Here is an 11509-nt window from a genome sequence, read left to right as displayed (position 1 = left end):
CAAACTTGACTTTGGATTTAGTATTATTAGTCCTTCAAAGCGAAGCTTGACAGTCCGTGTGTGTATATATATATTACAAATAACAAGCATATATTATTACAGGAAAAGATAAATTGAAAGGCTTCACTATAACATGCCCACTATGCTATTTTATACTAAGGATGCTGAGGTTTTAGTTTGAGGCTTGTAATTAAATGTGTGCCTGCACAGAAGAGCTTTTTTAAGTATATGGTTTTATCAACTGGTAACAGAGAGGATATTTAACACCACACATTCTCACTCTTTTTCGAGAGCAGGAGAGTTGAACTCGCATTTCACCGTGTAAAAAGAACTCTAACATCAGTATGCACCCTTTAGTACTATACATAAATCTTTGCATATAAAAATCAGAGTATGGTTGCATATACTGGTAGCGCTTTTAAATTTAACTGATATGCTACCAAATTCATAAAAATAATGTTAAGAAATATGCCCATCGTGTATAGATATCTGTATGGCAAACAAAAGGGAGGCTGATGTTTTAAGAATTATAGAACTTACAATTATATATATATATAATATATATTAAAATTTAAACCCTGTATGATCTTCCCTCATGATCTCTTAGTTCCACTCTCTCCTCCCGGCCGCCGGCGAACCACTTCACCGTCCTCCGAGCAATGGGCAACCAAACACGCCTCCTCTTCTCATGCTCCTCCCCCTCCTCCTTCACACCTGACCTTTCTCCGGCGAACCTCGCCACCTTTGTGATCTCCGACATGCACCGACTCCCTGGTGGTATCAAAGACTCAGTAGAAGAACAACCACCGACATCACCGGAACCCAAAACAAAGCCATTCATCTTCTTCATCTTTTTCTCCATCATCCTCTTCTTCTCCAACTCATCCTTCACACTCACACTCACATCAAACCTCTTGCTCGACGCAAAGCAAAGCATCTCCGAATTCAAAGCCATCAAGTCCGACGAGTTGACGTCACTCCACCGGCTCTTGAACATCACGTCGGAGACGATGATCCGGTGCTTAAACTTATGATAAAACTGATCAGGCTTGTTCTCTTCTTCATCTCTTTCAACAAACAACTCCACCACCGCTTCTTGTTGTTGTTGTTGTTGTTGTTGTTGTTGTTCTTCATGACCTTCACTACGGCGGCTGGAAGAGTTTAGAAGAGAGAAACGGGAACTAAGAGAGAACTGGTTGAAGATCTCAGCATCGGAAGCATCTACAGGTTGGCGGCAAAGAGGACAGCTTGAGTGGCCGGCGAGCCAACGGTCGACGCAGTCGATGTGGAAGGCGTGCTTGCACTTGGGGAGCAGCCGGAGGATCTCGGCGTCGGTAAAGGGGGAGAGACAAACGGCGCACTCGAGGCCGGCGCGGGATCCACGGAGAGAGGAGAAACGGAAGAAGGGGAGAGATTCAATGAGAGTCTTGTCAACGCCGGAGAAACGTGGTTGTTGTGTTGGGTGGAGAAGATGGTGGAAGGCGGCGCCGGAGTTGGATTCCCGGAGGAAGAGGCCGGTGGCGGCAACGTGGCAGAACTTGGCGTACATGAGGAGGACGATGGTGAGGGAGAACATTATGGCGAAGATGCCGATGACTATGCCGACGCTTGGCCTGAAAGAGACGCCGTATTTGATCGGGGATGACTCCGGCGTCTGAGCTCCGGCGCCGGAGAGGAGAAGGAGGAAGAGGAAGAGGATGAAGGTGGTGGACATTTGGATGGAATCTTATGAGAGGAAGATGAGAAGGTGGTGTGTTTTTTATTGGAGGGATTGCTTGTTTTATTTGTCTTTATTTATTTCTTTATTTATTTATTTTTGTGCTTATACTTAGTGACATGAGGGTGAGGTTAAGAATAAAATTAAATAAATGAATTTGTTTAATGTGATTGTTAGATGGTTTATTATTATTATTATTATTATTATTATTATTATTATTTTAGAGGTTATATTAATTATATATTTTTTTGAAGGTTCTTTATTAGAGGGGAGCATATGTATGTATTCAAGTTGAAGTAGAAGCAAATGAGATAAAACTTACTACTTTTGTTTTGATGGTGACTATTTTTTTTGTTAAGCTGGATCTTTTTTTTCCTTTTTTTTTTGTTGCTCTTGAAAATTCAACATTTTGATATTTGAATTATTTTATATTAAAAATCAAAATTTTGTACCCTATCAATATCTATGAACACTTCTAATATACACGCATTAGGTACATAAGATTTTTTTTAGACCAGATTGCAGTTTGCAATATGTGGTTGAAAAAATTAAGTTGTATCTTTAATTGCATGTCTCTCGGACAAAATTTATTTATAAACAAAATTAATAATAAAATTTATTTATTTATTTAATATTTACATTTTTGAATGTGAAAAGAATTAAATTAGATGACAACCAATTCTGAAATCAACTAGAATATTTATAAATTCCTACTTCCTCTAGTATCACCCAAAACAAATAATTCACCCATGATTATTTTTCGAGTACCACAAAAATAATCTACATTATTTTTAATTTCTTGAGTCTTTTTTGCCAAATGTCGTATTTTATATTTTTAATTTTGCCAGTATGTTAGTTTATGTGTTAGTAACCTATTATATTTTATGTAACAAAGTTGTAGTTGATTCATTTTTATTAAAAAAAATTACAATCTATTTTTTTCTTAATGAAAGTGTGCTCTATCCATTTTATTAAAATACACACACACACATATATATATATATAATTAAGTGACTTAAATAAATTAAGAAAACAACTTATCAAATAGTATAGTCATGTACAAGGCTGCAAACTTCTCACTGCATTTATTTATTTTATTTTTAATATATATTAACTACAAATTTATTAAATAGTCAGACAAAAGCAAGCAAACAGAAGTACACTTATAACTGCATTTATGATTCACCAAAACAATCTTCACAAAAAAATCAAGCAATCAAGCTGATTTTTATGAATGTTGCATGAAATCCATAAGGCACTCTTTGTGGCAGTGTTATCTTAGACACTGATTTGCTCTCAAATCTCTTGCTATCAATTATATGAACCTGCAAAGACAAAAACAAAAATCGATTATTCATCATCGACAAACAAAATTACAATTTCTGAAACTGATTAAAAGAAATTAATTAATTAATATTCCTACTTGAGATATGTTGGTTTCTTCATTGTGAACATGAAAAATTATCCATCCATCATCTTCTTCAGAACCACCAGGTCTTGGAACAAATACTGATCCTGTACAAAACTGGTTTTCACCAAGCTCATGATGCTCCACTTTAATCAATTCTTGACACTATAAATCACAAAATAATTAATATAAACACAATTAATTAATCAATTCAAATCAATTCAATCAATGAAGAGCTTAAAAGTTTTCATTATTTACCCCGGATATCCTACCAGTTTCTTCACCGAAAGTGAACTTAACTAGACTTCCGAATTTAGGCAATGCTACAAAAAATAAAGACTCATATATATTTAATAATATATTTGGTTTACATCTAATAATATTTTTTTTTTAAAAAAAGTACCCTTTACCGCATTCGGAGCTTGCAATAGAATCAATAACTTGGCAATAGGCAAACTTGTTCCTTAACCCGATGAAATTCTCATTGATCATTGGGAAGTCGACCGAGAACTCTTTTCCCGTTAGATATCTTTCTTTAATGCCGGCATTCTTTATATTTAATCTCCATTCATATAAACGAGAGAACAAAAAGCCTTCATCTCTGACATAATTATCAAGCTCATCTTGCATTTTCTGAAACTTTAATCCTCTAGAGAACCATTGGAACTTACCAAGGCCATGCTCCGGCCCTGGAATTATCGACTCCTCTGCTCGACATCCCCGCACAACTACCTATTCCATGTGTATATATATATATATATATATATGTTATTTGAGATTTAGATATTCATATCAACATTTAGTAGTAAATATATTATGGGAGACTATTAATCACCTCATCTCCATCTTCATAACAATTGATCAGGTGAAAGATACAATAAGGTTGAACTTGAAACCATTTGATTGCTTCGGCATCTCCATAACGCGGCATCACTCCGATTCTTGCATAACTTTCTTTCTCATACTTGATCAATCTTCACCAAGGTATTCAAATTTAACAATGCAATCACTTAATTGATACGGGACTATCAGTTTACTATAATATTGTAACAAGTAGTACTTACGGTCCACCCTGAAGAAGTCTAGGAATATTTATAGTGAGCGGCATGTCCATAATGATATTATACCTGAAATGATATACATATCATTCAGAACTGCATCTATGTATGCATTTGTATTCAGTTAATAATTAATCTTACCTTTCAGTAACTCCCATATCATGGCAGAGAATGCTCCTCTCTAATTCAACATCAACCTTATGTGCCAACCTCTTCCCATCAGCTGTAAAATTGAAACAAAAGATAGATGACATATAAACTACTAGTTCTCAAGAATTAATCATTTGATGAACCTGAAATAACTCCTAAAACAAGGAAAGGTTTCACTGCATCAGCTCCAGTAATAATAAGTTCTCCAGATCCTGGAGCTTTCTGTCAAATTAACAACAATACATGTTACCACTGGTCATATTAAAATGTCTAATATTTATACATATTTAAAAGAAATGTTAACCTTTGGATGAGCAGTAAAAGGCCTGTTCCACTCTCCATTTACATCCCAATTACTTAATGTATCAAGGCTAAGCAAATCTATCTCTTGTGGAATGTGATTCTCTGCAATGGAAAAACATCTCCCTGAATGTTCAAAGACATTGGTGTTGCTAATGTACTTGTTCACTTTGCCGAACCTCAACTGTCATAGAATCACTACCTACTAAAATAACCGATGTGAGACTATTAGTTATTATGAAATTTTACAGACCATACCTGATTGAGGATGTAGGCAGTGAGGATGGCGAGGGAGTCTCCCTCGACTGCTGGGAGGAAACAAGGCCTGCTTTTCTCCTTCTCGATCTTGAAAGTTTCGGACTCGACATACCGGTTCTTGTAGCTAATGATGAATGTATCATTAATATTATTTTTCGAGAAGTAGATGGCATGAAGCATGCCATCTCCTTCAACCCAAATGTTGCTTGATTTTCCCAACGGTGATACAGTTGATTGCAGTGCGCCAAAGAGCGGGTTTGGCCCTATGTTCAAACACAACTATATAAGTTAATAATCTAATATAAAGACTGGCTTAATATAATATAAATGTATATATGCATGATTTCTGGACAGAAAAATGGCAGCATGTTCATGTTGTTTTCTCTACTCTAATACATTCAAGTCGGCTAATTATATATTGTACATATGATTGATACAATGTACCATTTCTTATGTATGTTCCCTCAGGGAAGTCTGCAGGGATATCGCCATCGATGCTCGTCACCACTGTCTCTTCTCCAATCTCTTTGACTGGTAGGAAGTTTCTCTGATCATGTTGATCATGCAAATGAAATTAATTTCTTGTCAAGCTTTCATGAACTTTTTGCATGCATATATATATATATATATATATATATATATATATAAGTTTATATTATCTTGTTTCAATTACCTGAGAAGGCAAAGTTGGCTGGTTGATAAACTGAAAAGTGGAGTCCACCAATTCATCAAGCATTTTCAAGGATGCATCCTTCATGAGCTTTGGAACATCTAATTTCAACTTAACTTGCTCCAAATCCTTCAATAATGGCTGCTAAAAAATTATAAGGTAGCCATGATGCATGGAATTAATCAAGTACTATATGCACACATAAAGAGATATATTTATATATATGTATGTATAATACCTTGAAGGTGGAGGAAAGAAAGATTGAGAGATGATGAAAAGAAGGAAACGGGAAAGGCCTCCTGATAGAGCCATGAGCATTGGAAGACAAACAAAAGGAGTTCATGCTTTGCTTTGATTTCAATTCACTCTTCTCAGCCTTGTCCTTTTAGTTGTAGAGGTGCCAAGCTGCTATATAATTGGCTATTTATAAATGTCAGACAAAAAAGATATATATTTTATACAGAAGCCAATAAGAAACTAATCGATTGGCATGTCTTTTTAATTTGTATCTACATCCATATATATATATATATATATATATAGAGAGAGAGAGAGAGAGAGAGAGAGAGAGAGAGAGAGAGAGAGAGATATTAACTGATAATTAATAATTATTTTGAAGGGTAAATCATTGTTTGTAGACAAAGAATGCGCTAGATGATTCACAAGGCAGGCGAGATATTTATATATCTATATAAATATTCGTTGTTACATGATGGATGATGCATGTTTCAATATTTATTTAATTTAAATGCTGAAGTGTTGGTATATATGCTTATTATAAAAACATTGTTCATTTCTCATGAATAAGTTAGTGATACTCAATCAAAATCAATTGATTAATTTTTTTAATAAAATTTAAACCTTTTCCTTGGCTTATATATTAAAAGGGTTCAAGCTTGATGATGTGCCTTGTCTATATTTATTTAAAATAAAAAATAAAACACCTTCGTGTTTTTAATGTCCTTGTTCTATATTAGAGCGATATAAAATACAATAAAGGATAATTTGTTGCAATTCTGATTCTATTTGACACATAAACAAACATTAAAAATACAAATAAATATCATCCTATTCAAACAGAGTAACACCATACTCGGTTCTTATCAATGTGGTAGAAACAGTTGCAGCTGAACCATGCATTCATTCATTCATTTATTTATAAGGTGGATAAACAAAAAAAAGGTAATAGAGATGGGTAAACACAATACAAAATACAAGAGTATGGTTCACTGAAAACAGGAGACATAATATATAAATAGTGACTAATATATATTTGAAAAAACTTAAATGAGAAGCGAACATAGAATAGACGAAAAGCAGGCCCCTACTAAAATGTTCATAACTTAGCGGTACTTAGTTTTATTGTGAAAAATGAGGGCGAGACAATTAAAAGATCTCGAGTTGAAAACTCATTGGAAGCAATAATAGTAAAGGTTATGGGCGCTGGCTTGCAGTCAATTAATCTCCTTGATCTGATTAAAAGTGTGCGGGTTAGATGATTAATTTTCAGTTCGTATGCACTCCTTTAATATAAATAATGCTCGTACCTTCTGTAAATATATATATATATATATATGCCCTTTGTGCTAGCCCAAAGTCAGTCGTTTCTTTCGGGTCACTCGCATCAATAGTGCCAATGTGGAACTAAAAAAACTGCAAGTTTCTCTTAATGGTACTGTTGAACACATGCAATTTTAATCATTTTATATCCGTTTTATATCCGAAGCATTTGATGATTGCACTCCTTCATTTGGAATTAAAAATAATAACATGACAACAAACATAGCACAAGTAATGTAATCCAAATTCATCCTCAAAATTCAAAAATGATTTACGATGCTCCAATTTTTATTTAAAATACCATTTATTATTTCATATAGGAAAAAGTACCACATATTATTTAGAGCAAGGCAAGGGGAAAAATTATATAAATATATTTTTTTAAAAAAATATAAATATACGATAAATAATAGTATAAATGAAATTTCAATATCACAACCCTTAATTGAATAATTGATTATTTTATTCCCATCCAATTCATAAAACGGGGTTTGAACTCTTTTCTTTCTATAAAGTTATAATTTATCCACTTTTATTCAATAAAGTTATGGTTTATCTATTTTTATTCAATAAAACTATTGAATTTTTTTTCTTTTAATAAAATTATGATTTACATATTTTTATTAAAAAATAAATAAAAATAAAAATAGAGTGAGGTTTGAACGCTGCATGTGATTTGTTCATACTTCCCACAATAACACAAACAAGGATATTTCATTGGGATAGTGTGTAATTGATCTGAATGGGATCATCATTGCTTGGCTTTTTTGTTTCACTTTCCTTGGTGAGATTCCCATCATTGATTTGGAGAATCATCTACCATCTTTAACCCACTGTCAACAAAAAAATCCAGGCTTTATTTTTATTAAAAATAAATAAACTACAAATTTATTGAAAAAAAGAACTACATGTACAACAATAGCAACATAAAAGAAACTTGCAACAACAGACCAGAAAACCAAATAGGAGAATTGTTCACCCGCGGTGATAAACTCCTAACAGGAAACGGAAAAACAAAAATACAAAAATACAAAAAAAAGAGGCAAACACAGCTGAGATGAAAGAGTCCACCAGGAGGTGACAAAAGTCTACTCAGATTGCCAAAAACATCAGCTAGATCAGGCGAAGACTACTCCATGTCGGTGGAATTTCCCTTTGGCCTCGCATTCAGGAAGACGAGTGAGCGCTTCAACTTTTGAGTTAATCCCGCCGGAACTTGGAGCTGGTCTCTAGCTGCGGAAATCCAATCCAGTAACATGTGAACGATTTTAATGATTATTGTACTTGAATTCATAGCATGAAAAATAAAGATTCGTTTGTTTTTTTCAAGCCAAATGTTCCAAAAAATTGCCCGGGCAAAAAAGTCCCACTTGGTTCTTTGTCGAACCTCTATGGAAGAAATCTAGGAAAACTAGACCTCTGAGATAACCTTAGAATGAGAAGGTAAGTTTAAGGTTTGTTTAAAAAAGGCCCAAATCCTATCGGCAAAGTCACAGTGAATTAGGAGATGCTTTGTAGATTCTGAAGATCTGTGACGTAAAACACAAGTATCGGTCGCAATTTGCGTGCTACAATCTTTTTTGACTAAGTTATCTTGGGTTAGAATTCGGTTCTCACAAGCTAGCCAACAAAGAAGAGTGATTTTGCTTGGACAACTCAATTTCCAGAAGAAAGAAGAATATAAGGCATTACGCGTTCCTCCATCTATAAGTCTTTTTCCAAAGCTTAGTTCTATATATATATATATATATACATATATATGATGTTAATACTAGTAACATATTAATTAATTTAAATAATAATTAAATTTTAAAATATTTATTTTAGTTAATATTGATTAAATTCAAATTAAATCAACTTTAAATTAAAATTTTTTAATCAAATTTGATCAATCATTTTACAACTCTAATTAAACATTACTTTATAATTACAATGAGGTAAAATATTTAAAAGTTCTTATAAATTCCTAAACATCCCGTTAGTTTCCGGCAAAGTTTTTCATACTTAATAAATCCTAATGGAAAAATTTTCAATTTACCATATATATATACATATTGTATAAGTTTAAATTACAAATATATCTAAATAAATGTTTGATCTATTAAAATGCAGCAAATACATTCTGGCTTACCAATCTATTATTGGAGCAAATTAAAAGTGCTAGCCTGTACATCTCAGCAAATTATATAGAATGATGTCCTGGTATGATCTGGTCGTGCCGAGCTATGTTGTATTCTAGTGGGATATCTATTTGTTGTAAGCCAGAATGTATTGGGCTTGTACTGAGCTATGCTTGCCTTCCTGAAGAAGGGTATGCATTGTATTGTATATAGATAGTGTTGATATCTCCGAGGCTCTAAGCTTGTCGTTGATGCTCTCTGCTGGCCAAACTCCGACTTATGAGTGTTTGATGAATTACTTTCCATCTTCATGTTTTTAAGACATCACTTTCTCATATTGTATATGATGAATTACTTTCCATCTTCAGAACAAGGACCTGGAATGCTGGAATTTTTTTTAACATACACAGACATCACTGATGATAAAAAATCTGCAAACTAAATAAGTGAATGTTTAAGAATCTGAGCAATTGATGATAAAAAACTGCAAACTAAAATACACATACATCACTGATTATTAGCAAATAAAAATACACAAACTTTGAGCAGCAAAGATAACAAAATCTGCAAAAACTGATGATACAAAATCTGCAACAACTGATGATACAAAATCTGCAAACAAGAAGAAATTTAGTAGCATAGCACAGACAAATAATCAAACATTTCTGGGACACAGACTTTATCATAAACAACTTTTTTTTTTAATTTAAATCATAAACAAATTCAAGAACGATCAATGTTAAATCCAAACAAATATAATGATTCTTAGATCAAGAACCTCTCCTCCAATTTATTACAACAAAAATGTCCAATCCTCACTGATCGGACTAATATCCATCTCAAGTAAAATTAATAAAAACAATTAACTATCAATAATTTTGAATAGTTGAAGTAATTACTCAAGGTGTTGTGAGTCAACTTAAATATTATTTTAAAAAAAAATTGTATAGACTACGAATAATAAATTGAGTTTAAGAAAATTTTAACCGGATAAAATAAATCCATTCTCCTATAGTGATAAATTTAGCTTTCAATTTAAAACTAAATAAATAAAATAAAAATTATTGTGAAATTATGACTAAAAAAATCATCATTTAGATCAAATTTTAACTGAATAAAATAAATCATTTCTCCTTAGAAATATGATTGAATCTTATCTAAAACTAAAAAATTACAGATTCTGGACAGAGAGGTGAGGTTGTCGGGGACTCGTGCTGCAAGAGAAAGGGAAGTGGCAGCCAGGAGCGGGATACAAGAGAGAAGGAAGCGACGCCGAGACCGAGGGTGCAGGAGAGAAGGAAACGGCAGGCGGGAGCAAGGGTGCTAGATAGAGGGGTGCGGCTACCGAGGACTCATGCCGCAAGAGAGAGGAAAGCAGTGACTGGGAACGGGGTGCAGGAGAGAGGGAAGCGGCGCCAAGAGCGGTGGTACAAGAAAGAAGGAAGACGAGAGAGAGAAAGAGAGAGTGATAGAGAGAGAGAGAAAGAGGCAGAGTCCTCTTTTTGTGTTTTTATTTTTATTCTTTTTAATTTTATAAAAAAATAAAGAGAAGCAGCCATGTAACTAGCTACATCAGCCGTGTGGCTGGTTCGTATGACTGCTTCGCTCTATATAGCATTACTCTTCTTCTAAATCCATCAAATTTCAATCATTTAGTACAAATCAAGAGATCGAGAAGAACCAAGAAGCTTACAACTTTTTGGGATTAGTAGGAGAGTGATTGGATTTCCCCGTCCCCACCAAATTGATCACAAAATGAAGAGAGAAGATGGGTGAGTTTGAGTTTTTCTATTGGGGTGGTATTTGGTTCAATATAATTATAAATACAGTAAATTTTTAATTATAATATAATTGAAAATATATATAGATTTTAAAATACAATGCAGTCAAATCTGGTGTTTGATTAGATGTAACAAAAAAAATATTGTATTATAAACTTCTGTATTTAGTAAGAGAAATTTGTAAATTTTGAATTAAAAACTTTTTATATTTCAAATATCTTACTTTCATTATTAATTAATTTAACTATTAATTGTATTATTAAATTAGTTATTAAATTTATTTGTATATTTATTAAATTTTATTATATTTTACAATTTTTGACTTTTATTATTAATCTAACAAAAATAGTATTATATTTCTAGCATGTTATTTAATGATTTAAATTATTATATTTATTATTTAACTCTTAATTTTATTATTAAATTAGTTTTAAAATTAAATTTTAAAATATATTTATTATTATATTTATAATTTTTCACTCTACAA

At 32.8% G+C, this 11509-nt stretch overlaps 2 protein-coding genes across 2 annotated transcripts; both read right to left on the bottom strand.

Moving 5' to 3' along the window:
* Positions 1-571: 571 nt before the first annotated feature.
* On the bottom strand, positions 572-1714 carry LOC120249325 (E3 ubiquitin-protein ligase ATL42-like). The gene has a single exon (XM_039257826.1). It carries the CDS (start codon positions 1712-1714, stop codon positions 572-574), a length of 1143 nt encoding a protein of 380 aa, XP_039113760.1.
* Positions 1715-2925: 1211 nt separating this feature from the next.
* LOC120249324 (carotenoid 9,10(9',10')-cleavage dioxygenase 1-like) lies at positions 2926-10079 on the bottom strand. The gene is made up of 17 exons (XM_039257825.1): positions 10061-10079; positions 9782-9853; positions 9597-9672; positions 5800-5860; positions 5565-5705; positions 5336-5438; positions 4892-5154; positions 4638-4817; positions 4477-4555; positions 4325-4406; positions 4190-4252; positions 3961-4099; positions 3797-3857; positions 3536-3748; positions 3384-3448; positions 3141-3290; positions 2926-3042 (listed from the first exon to the last, which is right to left on the bottom strand). Exons 1-17 carry the CDS (start codon positions 10077-10079, stop codon positions 2926-2928), a joined length of 1884 nt encoding a protein of 627 aa, XP_039113759.1.
* Positions 10080-11509: the final 1430 nt, after the last annotated feature.

The sequence above is a fragment of the Dioscorea cayenensis genome, chromosome 19 (assembly GCF_009730915.1).
Source record: "Dioscorea cayenensis subsp. rotundata cultivar TDr96_F1 chromosome 19, TDr96_F1_v2_PseudoChromosome.rev07_lg8_w22 25.fasta, whole genome shotgun sequence".
Taxonomy (NCBI): Eukaryota; Viridiplantae; Streptophyta; class Magnoliopsida; order Dioscoreales; family Dioscoreaceae; genus Dioscorea; species Dioscorea cayenensis.
Note: the sequence above shows the minus strand (reverse complement) of the source record. Positions and strands in the feature narration are given on the sequence as shown.

Bases quoted from the DNA above. Each gene is read 5' to 3' on its own strand.
- LOC120249324 (XM_039257825.1), bottom strand. The intron at 4,253-4,324 runs GTAAGATTAATT...ATATCATTTCAG, and splicing joins GATATGGGAGTTACTGAAAG to GTATAATATCATTATGGACA. The intron at 3,043-3,140 runs GTAGGAATATTA...TTGTCTTTGCAG, and splicing joins AAGAAACCAACATATCTCAA to GTTCATATAATTGATAGCAA.
- LOC120249325 (XM_039257826.1), bottom strand. From the start codon at position 1,714: ATGTCCACCACCTTCATCCTCTTCCTCTTCCTCCTTCTCCTCTCCGGC.